Below are 15311 nucleotides of genomic sequence, written 5' to 3'. Positions count from 1 at the left end.
GGACTCCACCACCTCCCTGGGCAGCCTGTGCCAACCCCTGACCTCTTTTGCAGCAAAGACATTTTTCAATATCCAGCCTAAACCTCCCCTGATGCAATTTCAGGCCATTTCCTCTCATTCTATCACCTGACACTAAGGAGAAAAGGCTGAGCCCCCCACCTCACTCCAGCCTTCTTTCCAGGGAGTTGTGAAGAGCAATGAGGTCTCCTCTCACCAGGAGGAGAAACTACTGCTGCAGGAGTGCCACCAACACCATGGAAACCCAAAGCAGCCCACAGGACAGGCAAGGGCAGCAGTGCTGTTATTCAGGCTATAATCACTACAGGCATGGAAGAGAAGTTTTCCACAATTCCAGGGGGGGTTTAATGACAATTAAATAAGTGGTCATTATCCTTAATGACATCCAGGTGAACTGAACTTTGCTGACAGAAGCAGTGGTGGCCAAAGTCAGTAATAAAAGAGGTTGAGATGAGAAGGCAGCATGAGGGCAAAGCCCCACAATTTCAAAGGCAGCTCCTGCAGCATTTTAGGCTTTGATATGACAAAGGTGTCTCCAAACAATCCTGTTTACAGGATAACAGTGAATACAGCTGCTTGCTTCCAGGTACATTCTCTGAAACTCAATGTGTGCTGATAAGTTTAACAGAGAAACTTTCATTCCAGCACAGCTAGGGGGGGAAATGCCAACCACAAACAAACAATAAATGCATGCAACCAACCCCCACCTCACTGCAACCTCCTTTCAGGGAGCTGTAGAGAGCAATGAGCTCTCCCTTCAGCCTCCTCTTCTCCACACTGAACAATCTCAGGTCCCTCCTAAGACTTCTCCCCAAGATCCTTTTGTTTCTCACTGAACAGTCTCAGGTCCCTCATAAGACTTCTCCTCAAGATCCTTTTGTTTCTCACTGAACAGTCTCAGGTCCCTCATAAGACTTCTTCCCAAGATCCTTTTGTTTCTCACTGAACAATCTCAGGTCCCTCATAAGACTTCATCTCAAGATCCTTTTGTTTCTCACTGAACAATCTCAGGTCCCTCATAAGACTTCTTCCCAAGGTCCTTTTGTTTCTTGCTGAACAATCTCAGGTCCCTCATAAGACTTCTTCCCAAGATCCTTTTGTTTCTTACTGCTTTAGAAATGCCAACTGGGCTTAGACTTGAGCTAGGTTTTTTTCTCTTGTATAGAATAAAGAAAGAAAAGAAAGGGAGAGAGGAACGAAGAGAAGCAATGAGAGGAAGGGGGGAAGGGGGGGAAGAGGGGAAGGGGGAAGATGGGAGGGGAAAAAGGGGGAAAATGGGGAAAGGGGAAAAGGGGAAAGGGGGGAAAGAGGAGGGGGAAAGAGGAGGGGGAAGGAGGAGAGGGAAAGGGGGAAGGAAGGGAGGAAGGGGGAAGGAAGGGAGGAAGGGGGGAAGGAAGGGAGGAAGGGGGTAAGGAAGGGGGGAAGGGGGGAAGGGGGGAAGGGGGGAAGGGAGGAAGGGAGGAAGGGAGGAAGGGAGGAAGGGAGGAAGGAAGGAAGGAAGGAAGGAAGGAAGGAAGGAAGGAAGGAAGGAAGGAAGGAAGGAAGGAAGGAAGGAAGGAAGGAAGGAAGGAAGGAAGGAAGGAAGGAAGGAAGGAAGGAAGGAAGGAAGGAAGGAAGGAAGGAAGGAAGGAAGGAAGGAAGGAAGGAAGGAAGGAAGGAAAAGCAAGCAAGCAGGCAGAGCTATTTGCTCCAGGTACAGACCAGCTATCAGAGTCAGGCCACCTGCAACGCTCTGCTTCAGACCCTCAGCACTTCCATTCCTGCCTGCTCACTCCTCTGCTGAACAGCCTCTGTCTTCTCTCCTAAAGACAATGAGCTGTGGGCTCCGGTTTGACACGGGAGCCTGAGCTGAGCAGCAGCAGTACTTCAAAAATAACCTTTAGAAACCCAGTGGCCTTTCCCTCTCAGGGACAATTGCCAGGCAATTGGCTTCCTTAGCTTGGAGGGGGGGGTGTGGGTCTTTCATTTTGTTTCAATTTTAACTCAAAAATGTCTCTGGAGCGAAGCAAAGAAGCACTCAAGCATTAAACAACCCAGAGGAGCTCTGTTTCAAGAGGTGCCTGCCTGCACGTGCCACTAATGCATCCAAACAGCTCCAGCCAGCAGGCGGGCACTGAATGGTTGTGGAGGCTTTGCATTCTGCTTTGGCAGAGGAGGAGCAGGTCATGGCTTTACACATCTAAGTGCTGGGTTCTACACAGTGCCCACAACAACCCCAGGCAGTGCTACAGGCTGGGGTCAGAGTGGCTGGAGAGCGGCCAGGCAGAGAGGGACCTGGGGGTACACATGGCTGAACATGAGCCAGCAGTGTGCCCAGAAGGCCAATGGCATCCTGGCCTGCATCAGGAAGAGTGTGGCCAGCAGGAGCAGGGAGGTCATTGTGTCCTGTGCTCAGCACTGGTTAGGCCACACCTTGAGTCCTGTGTCCAGTTGTGGGCCCCTCAGTTTAGGAAAGAGGTTGAGTTGCTGGAAGGTGTCCAGAGAAGGGCAACAAAGCTGGGGAGGGGTCTGGAGCACAGCCCTGTGAGGAGAGGCTGAGGGAGCTGGGGTTGCTTAGCCTGCAGAAGAGGAGGCTCAGGGGAGACCTTGTTGCTCTCTCCAACTCCCTGAAGGGAGGCTGTAGCCAGGTGGGGGTTGATCTCTTCTCCCAGGCACCCAGCACCAGAACAAGAGGACACAGTCTCAAGCTGTGCCAGGGGAGGTTTAGGCTGGAGGTTAGGAAGAAATTCTTCCCAGGAAGAGAGATTTGCCATTGGGATGTGCTGCCCAGGGAGGTGGTGGAGTCACCATCCCTGGAGGTGTTCAAAAAAGGCTTGGATGTGGCACTTGGAGCCATGGTTTAGTTAGTGAGGAGGTGTTGGATGACAGGTTGGACTTGATGATCTCTGAGGTCTTTTCCAACATTATTGATTCTATGATTCTATGACTTTAATGGCACTCCATCTACTCATCCTCCCATGAACACATTCTCTGGGGAGAGATCAAGGTCTCAGCAGTCTATAATGTAAGTGCCAGTCACGTTCCCTGGCTCTTCACATGCACCATCTCCAAGAACAAAGGCAGTTTTATTGTTGTGCCAATAAAAGGAGGAAATGGAAGGACAAACACTTAGCCTTTCAGGATCCTACAGCAATGCACATGATGTGTGTGCCTGGCACACAGCCAGCAAGGGCAATGCTTCTTGATGGCATTTAACAAGTTCAAGGGCTGGGTTCTGCACTTTGGCCACAACAACCCCAGGCAATGCTACAGGCTGGGGAGGGACTACTGACAAGGGCTGAGAGTGACAAGAAGAGGGGCAACAGCTTTGATCTGGGAGAGGGGAGATTGAGACTGGAGATGTGGAAGAAATTCTTTAGAGTGAGGGTGGTGAGACACTGGAACTGGCTTGCCCAGGGAGGCTGTGGCTGTCCCCTCCCTGGAGGTGTTGAAGGCCAGGCTGGATGATTCCTTGAGCAACCTGGGCTGGTGGGAGGTGTCCCTGCCCATGGCAGGAGGGGTGGAAGTGAATGACCTTTCATTTCCCTTCCAACACAAACCATTCTATGATTCTATAGTTTTAATCACCATTGTCTTTAAACAAACTCTAACAAGATTCCCACCCACTTGCCTCCACTCCCAGCTCTGCCTTGCCTGCACAGAGCACCTCAGTGGTGTCTCCAGAAAAACCTCCTCTGCAAAACAAGTGCTGTGTTACCAGTGTGCACTTGTCCCTGGTGTTCCAAGGGAGCAGCAGGATTTGCTGAACAAGGAAGCCTGACTTTCATGGGAAGCTCAGAAATTCACATGACATGTGCTTAATGAGTCAGCTCACTCCTAATAACTAAGAAATAACCTCACCCCTGGGATTAATTGCAGCTTAAAACAGGAATGAGTTACCAGAAAGAGGGAAAAGCAGCTCTTCTTCAGTAAATTGTGTGGAATCAGACTTGGTTTGGCTAGTGAATGGTTGGACTGGATGACTTGAAGGTCTTTTCCCACCAAAACCATTCAGTGATTCTATGAAATCTGGAAGCAGAGGATACCACACTACATGCCTGCATTTCACATCTGTTTGGAAGCTATGCTATGCTATGCTATGCTATGCTATGCTATGCTATGCTATTCTATTCTATTCTGTTCTGTTCTATTCTATTCTACTCTATTCTGTTCTATTCTATTCTATTCTATTCTATTCTGTTCTGTTCTATTCTATTCTGCTCTGTTCCATTCTGCTCTGTTCCATTCTATTCTATTCTATCCTACCCTATCCTACTCTATCCTACCCTACCCTATCCTATTCTATTTGATTCGATTCTATCCTACCCTATCCTATCCTATCCTATCCTACCCTATTCTATTCTATTCTATTCTATTCTATTCTATTCTATTCTATTCTATTCTATTCTATTCTATTCTATTCTATACTACCCTATCCTATCCTATCCTACCCTACTCTACTCTATTCTATTCTACCCTACCCTACCCTATCCTATCCTACCCTACTCTACTCTATTCTATTCTACCCTACCCTACCCTATCCTATCCTACCCTATCCTACCCTACTCTACTCTATTCTATTCTACCCTACCCTACCCTATCCTACTCTACTCTATTCTTTTCTACCCTACCCTACCCTACCCTACCCTACCCTGCCCTGCCCTGCCCTACCCTATCCTATCCTATCCTACCCTACCCTATCCTATCCTAACCTACCCTATCCTACCCTACCCTACCCTACCCTCCCCTACCCTATCCTACCCTACCCTACCCTACCCTACCCTATCCTATCCTACCCTATCCTACCCTACCCTATCCTACCCTACCCTACCCTCCCCTCCCCTCCCCTCTCTTCACTCACAGTTGCAGAGAGCTTCCCTTCTGCGCTCTGCGCGTAGACGATGGCCTCCCGCACCAGGGAGAAGAGGTTCAGCAGGACGTGCTCCATGTCGTAGGCGCCTCGCATGCCTTTGGTCAGCCCCTCCAGGGACCCAATGTACTCCCTCCAGTGCTTATCGATCTCCCCCACGCCTGCCAAGCAGCCCTGCACCACCAGGCTGCAGTAGGCAGCGCAGGGCTTGGCCAGGAGCAGCCCCTGGCAGTGCGAGCAGAACCACATCTTCAGCAGGGCTCGCCCGCAGTCCTTGCTGAATTTCAAGTGGTCAGTAGTGTTGATCACCTCGATGCCCAGGTTGAGGGCCTGCAGGAAGGCTCGAGTGGCCTGCAGGGACTTGGCCACTTGGGTCATCATCACCTTCGGGTAGTTGCCGAAGACTTTGAGGTCTCTCCTGGCCGCCCGCAGGCATTCGGCGGCGTCCGCAGAGGGGTGGGGGAAGCCGGGGTTAATCAGGTGAGTGTAAACCAAAGGGAATAAGCCATCAAAAAACTCGTTGATCATGGCATTGACACTGATGTCAGAGCCCAGTATGTACAGAGAGATGTCAGTAAAGAGTTCTCCAACCAGCTTCAAAGCCCTGGGCCCCATGCTCTGGTAGTGGGTCCTGAACATGCTGTTGGTGAAGTTCCTGGCGTGCCGAACGACGATCTCAAAGGCTTCTGCAAAACACAACAGGAGAAAAAGAAAGGAGAAACAAACAAGTTATTAAAAGCTGATGAGCTCAGAAAGAGGGAGGAGGGTGTTACACCTCATCACTGCAGGTGTTGATTGGTTAGAGGGTAGGAGAGCTCTGCAGAGGGACCTCGACAGGCTGGACAGATGGGCAGAGTCCAACAGGATGGCATTCAACAGGTCCAAGTGCCAGGTGCTGCACTTTGGTCACAACAACTCCATGCAGAGCTACAGGCTGGGGTCAGAGTGGCTGAGAGCTGCCAAACAGAGAGGGACCTGGGGGTACTGGTTGACAGCAGCTGAACAGGAGCCTGCAGTGTGCCCAGGGGGCCAAGAAAGCCAATGGCATCCTGGCCTGCAGGAGCTCTGTTTCAAGAGGTGCCTGCCTGCACGTGCCACTAATGCATCCAAACAGCTCCAGCCAGCAGGCAGGCACTGAATGGTTGTGGAGGCTTTGCATTCTGCTTTGGCAGAGGAGGAGCAGGTCATGGCTTTACACATCTAAGTGCTGGGTTCTACACAGTGCCCACAGCAACCCCAGGCAGTGCTACAGGCTGGGGTCAGAGTGGCTGGAGAGCGGCCAGGCAGAGAGGGACCTGGGGGTACATATGGCTGAACATGAGCCAGCAGTGTGCCCAGAAGGCCAATGGCATCCTGGCCTGCATCAGGAACAGTGTGGCCAGCAGGAGCAGGGAGGTCATTGTGCCCTGTGCCCAGCACTGGTTAGGCCACACCTTGAGTCCTGTGTCCAGTTCTGGGCCCCTCAGTTTAGGAAAGATGTTGAGCTGCTGGAAGGTGTCCAGAGAAGGGCAACAAAGCTGGGGAGGGGTCTGGAGCACAGCCCTGTGAGGAGAGGCTGAGGGAGCTGGGGTTGCTTGGCCTGGAGAAGAGGAGGCTCAGGGGAGACCTTCTTGCTCTCTCCAACTCCCTGAAGGGAGGTTGTAGCCAGGTGGGAGTTATTCTCTTCTCCCAGGCAAGCAGCACCAGAACAAGAGGACACAGTCTCAAGCTGTGCCAGGGGAGGTTTAGGCTGGAGGTGAAGAGAAAGTTCTTCCCAGAAAGAGGAATTGGCCGTTGGGATGTGCTGCCCAGGGAGGTGGTGGAGTCCCCATCCCTGGAGGTGTTCAAGAGGGAACTGGATGTGGTACTTGGAGCCATGGTTTAGTTGTCAGGAGGTGTTGGGTGACAGGTTGGGCTTGATGATCTTTGAGGTCTTTTCCAACCTTTTTGATTCTATGATTCTACGACAAGCCTGCTCCTATCCTGCCCACCTCGGGACAAACCCCTGCAAAACTCAGCTGGACTGATGGCTTTAAGGGGAAATGCACACGTGGAAAGAAATAAACCCCAAGTTATTAAAAGCTGATGAGCTCAGAAAGAGGGAGGAGGGTGTTGCACCTCATCACTGCTGCAAAAACCTGCTCCCATCCTGCCCACCTCGGGCCAAAACTCGGCCACGTCAGCGGCTTTCAGGGGCAGCGCACACATGGCTTAAGTCAAATGCCAAAGGAACCAACCTAGATACCATACAACCACAGAATGTCAGAGAACAGTAGGGGCTGGAATGGACTTCTGGAGAGCATCTAGTCCCACCTCCCTGCTAAAGCAGGGCCACCCAGAGCAGCTTGCACAGGAACACGACCAGGCAGGTTTTGAAAGCCTCCACATCAGGAGGCTCTGCAACCTCTCTGGGCAGCCTGCTCCAGGGTTCCAACACCCTCACAGCAAAGAAGTTTCTCCTCAAGCTCAAGTGAAACCTCCTGTGTCCAATTTGTGCCTATTGTCCCTTGTCCTGTCACTGGGCACCACTAAAAAGAGCCCAACACCATCCTCTTGACCTCCACCCTTTAGCTACTGAGAAGACCTCCTCTGGGGCTGCTCTTCTCCAGGCTAATCAGCCCCAGGGCTCTCAGCCTTTCCTCCTCACAGAGATGCTCCAGGCTCCTCAGCATCTTTTTAGCCTCCATTGGACTTTCTGCAGTAGTTCCTTGTCCTTGAACTGGGGAGCCCAGAACTGGATACAACACTCCAGCTGTGGCCCCACCAGGGCAAAGCAGAGGGGGAGGAGAACCTCCTTTGACCTGCTGGCCACACAGCTTCTAAAGAAATTATTGATCCCAGAAAAGGGCTGGGCTGCAGTTTCTTTTCTCTCTCTCTCTCTCTCTCTTTCATATTGATCTGGAATTAACAGGAATTCTGTCTTGAGACTTAATTTAAGATGGAAATGAATATTTGACAAACTGTAGAGTGGATAAAACCAGGAAACAATAAATGCTGACAATCCATTATGAAAAGGAAAAAATATTTACAGGAGCTTAATCACAGAGGATATTTGACTTGACCCACAGCACCCACTCTGCACTAAGTGCCCTCAAAGCCATTTGAGAAGCTCCTGCAGTGCTGTAGCTTTCCCAAACACACCAGGTTCAATTCAGCTGCTGGAGCATCTTTCCTGTGGGGACAGTCTGGGAGAGTTGGGGTAGTTCAGCTTGGAGAAGAGAAGGCTGGAGGTGAGGAGAAAGTTCTTCCCTGAGAGAGTTGTTAGCCATGGGAATGTGCTGCCCAGGGAGGTGGTGGAGTCCCCATCCCTGGAGCTGTTCCAGAGAGAATTGGATGTGGCACTTGTTGCCATGGTCTAGTCATGAGTTCTGTGGTGCCAGGTTGGACTTGATGATCTTTGAGGTCTCTTCCAACCTTGGTGATACTGTGAGATCTTAGAGCAGCCTTCCAGTAGCTGAAGAGAGCTACAGAAATGCTGGGGAGGGACTTTTGACAAGGGCTGAGAGTGACAAGATGAGAGGCAATGGCTTTGAGCTGGAAGAAGGGAGATGGAGACTGGAGATGAGGAAGAAATTCTTGAGAGTGAGGGTGGTGAGACACTGGCACAGGTTGCCCAAGGAGGTTGTGGATGCCCCCTCCCTGGACAGGTTGTAGATGCCTCCTTCCAGCCTGGACAGGGCCTTGAGCAACCTGGTCTAATGGGAAGTGTCCTTGCCCATGGCAGAGGGTTGGAATTAGATGATCTTTAATGTCCCTTCCAACTCAAACCCTTCTATAATTCTGGGATCCACCATTTCATCTGCCCTGGATGTGAGCTGCTTTGTGGTTCAAAGGAAGACTGACACCTGGCTACAGAGTGTCCATCAGGTTGTGCCAAACTGCCCTGTGAAGCTCAGGTCTTACGCAGAGACCATCAGTTTGCTGGGTAAAGCCACTGAACATTTTATTCTCCACCATCAAAGACTTGAGGACTTTCTGCCCACATCTCAGAATCACCAAGTCTGGAGGAGATCTCAAAGATCATCAACTCCAACCTGGCACCACAGGACCCATGGCTAAACCATGGCACCAAGTGCCACATCCAATCCCCTCTTGAACACCTCCAGGGATGGGGACTCCACCACCTCCCTGGGCAGCACATTCCAACGGCGAACGACTCTCTCCGTGAAGAACTTCCTCCTCATCTCCTCCACTCTGCAAGAAGGAAAGCCTCCAGCAGCAGAGTCACTGCAGTTTTTTCCTTAATCACAGCCCTTGCCATCAGGAGGCTTCCAAAACCACAGACTGATAGGAATTGGAAGGGACCTCTGAAGATCACCCAGTCCAACCCCACTGCTAAAGCAGGATCACCCAGCGTACACTACAGAGGAACACAGGTGGGTTTGGAAAGCCTCCAGAATTCCCACAACTTCTCTGAGCAGCCTCATCCAGTGCTCTGGCACCTTCAAAGGGTGGAATTTTTACCTTATGAAACCTCCTGAGTTTGTGCCCAGTGCCCCTTGTCCTGTCACTGGACACTACTGAAAAGAGTCTGGCTCCATCCTCTGGACGCTCACCCTTTAGATATTGACCGACATTGACCAGATCCCCCTCAGGCTGCTCTTCTCCAGGCTAAACAGGAGACTGAAAGAGGTTTTCAGCCTCTCCTCTTAAGGCAGATATTCCAGTCCCCTCAGCATCTTAGTGGCTGTCTGCTGGACTCTCTCCAGTCCTTCAGTCTCTCCAGTCCTCCTCCTTGTCCTTCAGTTCTGGGCTTCCCAGTTGAAGGACCACACTCAGCTATGTAACCACAACAAACCCTCCCACACCCCAGTGTGCAAGTTACAGCATTGGAAGGGGAGGCCATCAGTGCACACTAAAGCCTTTTCCTTTGGCCAACTCCCTCTAGCAGGCTGTGTGCAACCCTCCAGGGCCCTACTGATAAAATGCTAACAGTCATGACAATCTCTCCGCTCGCAGGTCGCCGACACCCTGCCATGTCACCGCTGCCAGCTGCATCACTCTGCAAACACACACCCCGGCTCAACCTGCACAAAAAACCTGTTCCTGGTCAATAATTCAAGAGGATGTTGAATTTTTAAAACCCAAATGTGAGGTTTTTTTCCCCATTTGTTAGGGCTGGGACATCAAGCATGGCATGACACATCTCCAGGGGGATCATGAGCAGGGCCAGGCCTTGCTGCTTGCCCTGCGTAACCTCTTGGCGGTACTCAAGAGCTTTTGAGACCATCACATCTCCAGGACTTGCAGCTCTCTCTTCCTGAGGGCACCCTACACAGGCACACAGGTGGGACAGGGAGCCTGTGCTGTTTGCTGCTCCCCACACCAGCGTGCAGACAGCAGCGATCAAAGCAGAAACTACCAACGCAGCTCTGCAAGAAGCGTCCCCATCCCTCCTGGTGCCTGCACACCTCCCAGCTCTGCACCCTGCTGAAGCATTTTGCCCACAGCTCCTGACACCCGTGTCAGGACTGTCCCAGCAAGCCCAGAGCCAGCATCTGCACTCCCAGATGACAGCAACCCTTCCAAACACCATAGGCTGAGGGATCATAGAATCATCAAGGTCCAACCACAAACCCACCACCACTGCACCGTGTCCCAGAGTGCCAAGTCTGCAAGGTTTCTGAACACCTCCAGGGATGGGGATTCAACCACCTCCTTCAGCAGCCTGTTTCTGTCTTTGAGGACCCTTTCAGTCAAGAATTTCCTTCTAAAATTCCAAGTAAACCTTCTCTGGTGCAACTTGAGGCCCTTTGCGTTCATCCTATCACTTCTTACTAGAAAGACACCAACCTCCACCTGGCTCCAGCATCCTCTGAGGGAGCTGTAGAGAGCAATGAGGTCCCCCCCCCAGCCTCCTCTTCTCCAGCCTAAACACCCCCAGCTCCCTCAGCTGCTCCTCACCAGCCCTGTTCTCCAGGCCCTTCATCAGCTTTGTTGCTCTTCTCTGGACCTGCTCCATGTCTTTCTTGGAGTGAGGGGCCCAAAACCGAACCCAGTGTCCAAGATGTGGCCCCACCAGTGCTGAGTCCAGGGGGGCAATCCCTGCCCTGCTCCTGCTGGCCACACCATTGCTGATCCAGGCCAGGATGCTGGTGGCCTTCTCCAAGACTCTCTAAGATCACCAAGTCCAACTGTCAACCCAACACCACCGTGCCCACTAAACCACGTGCCAAAGTGCCATGGCCACAGGTTTCTTGAACACCTCCAGGGATGGGGACTGAATCCCCTGGGCAGCCTCTTCCAATGCCTGACCACTCTTGCAGCAAAAACCTCTTTCCTAATCTCTCACCTAAACCTCCCCTGGTGCAACTTGAGGCCATTTCCTCTCTTCCTAACACTTGTTGCTAGGGAAAAGAGACCAACCCACACCTGGCTACAGCCTCCTTTCAGGGAGTTGTAGAGAGCAATGAGGTTTCCCTTCAGCCTCCTCTTCTTCACACTAAACACCCCCAGCTCCCTCAGCTGTTCCTTCCCAGCCCTGTTCTCCAGAACCTTCCCCAGCTTCATTGACCTTCTCTGGACCTGCTCCAGCACCTCAGTGTCTTCTGCCACACTTCTAGTGAGGGGCCCAAAACTGAACACAGTACCCAAGATGTGGCCTCACCACTGCTAAGTAGAGAGGGACAATCCCTGCCCTGCTCCTGCTGGCCACACCATTGCTGATCCAGGCCAGGATGCCAGTGGCCTTCTTGGCCACCTGGGCACCCCCTGGCTCATGTTCAGCTGCTGTCACCTAACACCCCCCAGGTCTTTCTCTGCTGGGCAGTTTCCAGCCACTCTGCCCCAAGCCTGGAGCACTCATGGGGCTGTTGTGACCCAAGTGCAGGACCCAGCAGCACTTGGCCTTGTTATACCTCATACAATTTGCCTTGGCCCATCAATCCAGCCTGGCCAGATCCCTCAGCAGAGCTTTCCTACCCTCCAGCAGCCCAACGCTCCCTCCCAGCTTAGTGCCATCTGCAAACTTCCAATCACAGAACTCTCAGGGTTGGAAAGGACCTTAAGGATCATCTAATTCCAACTGCCCTGCCATGGCAGGGACACCTCACTTACTGAGGGTGCCTCGATCCCCTCATCCAGATCATTGATAGAGACATTGAACAAGACTGGCTGCAGTGGTGCAAGGACACAGAGTTCTTCTCTCTGCTCCCACAGTGGTCTGGCTGACACAGGGCAGGGTGAAGGTGCAGGCTGTGCAAACAGAGCCACTTCTGGTTGCACTGCTGTTAAAAGTTTTAAAACCAAGGAGGGGAAAAAAGGTCTCTTTAAATAGGACAAATGGATTAGGAAACTTTTTCTCCCCCCACTTCCTTCTTTATCCTCAAGAGCTCCAGAAGAGTTTTTGCCTCAGAGAACACAAAAGAACTTTCTGGACCAGTGGCTGGGTTGGTGTGGGGTGTTTTATTTAACAGCACTGCAGAGGCTGCCAGGATTTTCATGCTGTGCCTCACCGCTCACCTTTAACCTCTTCACTGTTAGTTCCCTTCCAAAAAGTCATCCCCTCTCCCTGTCCTCACTCCTCAGTGCTTTGCAAGTTACCATCAGAGATAAGAGAGGCTCTTTGCTGATTAGAAAAATATTCCCAGCTCCTATGCATTGCTCCTAGGGCGAGCCAGGCTTCAGAAAGGAAGTGTGGAAACGGTAGCCTACCAGAGGAGCCTGCACACACAGTCCCACTGCTTTAGAGGTCATGACATGCACATCATTTCTATCCTAATCACTGGCTAGGAGGGTCTGTTTCATGTGCCTGGCAGCTTTTTGCATGCATCCATTATAGATGAGCTCACAACGGGGACTATGGAAAGCATATGGAGCCTCCTGCTGCCCTATTAATAGATGCAAGGAATAATGAAATTGGGGGAAATAAAAAGTCTTACACATCTCCTTCCCACCCCACCCCCCCCAAAAAAAAAATCATCCAGAATCCCTCACCCCCAGCTCCCCTTTGTAGTCACTTGCTCTGAAATACTCCTCACAAAGGGCTGCCTGCGAGAGAACTGAAGCCCCAGCTGGCAGCAGCAGAAGTGACCCACAGCCAGATCCTGAGCCTTTCAAAGAGGAGGAAACTTTGTGGGTTACTCATAGGCTCACACAAGGGTTTCAGTTGGAACAGACTTTTCAGCTCAACCCAGTCCACCCATTTGCCAACACTGCCCAGCCTGGTGCTAAACCAGCACCACAGCTCTGCCTCTTTGAAACACAACCTCCAGGGATGGGGACTCAAGCACCTCCCTGGGCAGCCTGTGCCAGGCTTTCAGAGCCCTTTCAGGAAGAAGTTTGGAATGGAATGGAATGGAATGGAATGGAATGGAATGGAATGGAATGGAATGGAATGGAATGGAATGGATCAGACCAGGTTGGAAGAGACCTTCAAGATCATCAAGTCCAACCTATCAACCAATCCAACACCACCTAATCAACTAACCCATGGCACCAAGCACCCCATCAAGTCTCCTCTTGAACACCTCCAGTGATGGTGACTCCACCACCTCCCCAGGCAGCACATTCCAATGGGCAATCACTCTCTCTGTGTAGAACTTCTTCCCAACATCCAGCCTAAACCTCCCCTGGTGCAGCCTGAGACTGTGTCCTCTTGTTCTGGTGCTGCTTGCCTGGGAGAAGAGACCAACCCCCACCTGGCTACAACCTCCCTTCAGGGAGTTGTAGAAAGCAAGAAGGTTTCCCCTGAGCCTCCTCTTCTCCAGGCTAAGCAGCCCTGGCTCCCTCAGCCTCTCCTCATAGGGCTTGTGTTCCAAACCCCTCACCAACTTTGTTGCCCTTCTCTGGACATGCTCCAGACTAGAATAGAATAGAGTAGAGTAGAGTAGAGTAGGGTAGGGTAGGGTAGGGTAGGGTAGAATAGAATAGAATAGAATAGAATAGAATAGAATAGAATAGAATAGAATAGAATAGAATAGACCAGACCAGGTTGGAAGAGTTTCTGCTAAGATCCAGCCTAAACCTCCGCTGGTGCAACTTGAGGCCATTTCCTTTCATCTTTCACCATTCCATCCTCTCAACATTCACACAAGACTTAAGTTTATCCTCAGGTGCAAAGCTGGTACAATCCAGCCTGCTCATACCGTGGCATTATTGAAACTCCTGTTGCTGGAGGACAATTTAATCACTTCTTTCTTTCTTTTTATTTCATTTTTATTTCAGGGATATTTTTCTAAAGCCACAATTGAGAGCAGCTGGTTTGCAGGTCTAGCTGAAGCAGAGTAAATACCTTAACAGCACAGTGTGCACTTGCAGCCCAGAGAGCCAAGCAGAGCCCAGGCTGCAGCAAGAGAAGCAGAGCCAGCAGGGCCAGGGAGGGGATTCTGCCCCTCTGCTCCACTCTGCTCAGACCACAGCTGGAGCTCTGGGTCCAGTTCTGGAGCCTCTGTGCCAGGAAGGATCTGGAGGTGCTGGAAGGTGTCCAGAGAAGGGCCACGAGGATGAGCAGAGGGCTGGAGCTGCTCTGCTCTGAGGACAGACTGAGGGAGTTGGGGTTGTGCAGTCTGGAGAAGGCTGCAGGGAGACCTCAGAGCAGCCTTCCAGCACCTGAAGAGGTTACAGGAAAGCTGGGGAGGGACTTCTAACAAGGGCTGGGAGTGACAGGGTGAAGGGAAATGACTTTGAGCTGGAAGAGAGGAGATTGAGACAGGAGATTAGGAAAGAATTCTTGAGAGGGAGGGTGGGGAAGACACTGCCACAGGTTGCCCAGGGAGGTTGTGGCTGTCCCCTCCCTGGAGGTGTTCAAGGCCAGCTTGGAAGAGACCTTCAGCAACCTGGGCTGGTGTGAGGTGTCCCTGCCCACGACAGGGGGGTTGGAACTGGCTGATCTTTAAGGACCCTTCCAACCCAACCCATTCCACGATTCAACGACTCTCATTCAAGCACCTGGAGAGGAATTGCTGCCTGGGGCCAGCGGCCGGGATGGGAAGGCTGATCTTCTTTCCAAGGGCTAAAGTTCCCCAGGAGGCAGCCCAGGGAGAGCCACATGGCCACTGCAAACTGGCAATTAGAGAAAAGAAAATAAATTGTAAAAGAGCACAGGAGGGCCCTGAGTGAGGATTACTGGCAGGAGAGGGAAGCTGTGGCGTCCTCGCCTCCGCTAATGAGGCTGCTGTGTAGGACCAGCGCCAGCTTCCCCTACAAGGAGCGGCGGCTCCTGAGCTGCAGCTGCTTCAAAGGGACCGATGTTGGGGCCAGAGGAGCTCTGGATTAACCTGCTGGCATCCCCAGGCTGCAGGAGGCTCCAGCCCAGGCTGGGGCTCGATGAGTTTATTTAAGAGATTATGTGATGCAGTCTGCTGAATCATAAGGAGCCGGCGGCGGCTGCGGCCCCAGAGAGCCATTCCCACGCAGCATTCCTCCCGAGAGGCAAGAGCTGAAATCAAACAGCAGCTACACAGAGAGCACCCAGCCCCATCCATCACCACCAAGGGCAGCTTCACAAGCCACTGAAGGTGTTTGG

The 15311-nt window shown here is 51.8% G+C and overlaps 1 protein-coding gene across 1 annotated transcript in view; it reads right to left on the bottom strand.

Moving 5' to 3' along the window:
* Window positions 1-15311, bottom strand: part of GPC3 (glypican 3) — a 253442-nt gene that overhangs the window by 131040 nt on the left and 107091 nt on the right. Inside the window, exon 3 of the mRNA XM_054169528.1 lies at window positions 4859-5553. Coding sequence (XP_054025503.1) covers window positions 4859-5553 — 695 coding nt within the window. The remainder of the gene's footprint in view (window positions 1-4858; window positions 5554-15311) is intronic.

The sequence above is a fragment of the Dryobates pubescens genome, chromosome 18 (assembly GCF_014839835.1).
Source record: "Dryobates pubescens isolate bDryPub1 chromosome 18, bDryPub1.pri, whole genome shotgun sequence".
In the NCBI taxonomy this organism is placed as follows: Eukaryota; Metazoa; Chordata; class Aves; order Piciformes; family Picidae; genus Dryobates; species Dryobates pubescens.
Note: the sequence above shows the minus strand (reverse complement) of the source record. Positions and strands in the feature narration are given on the sequence as shown.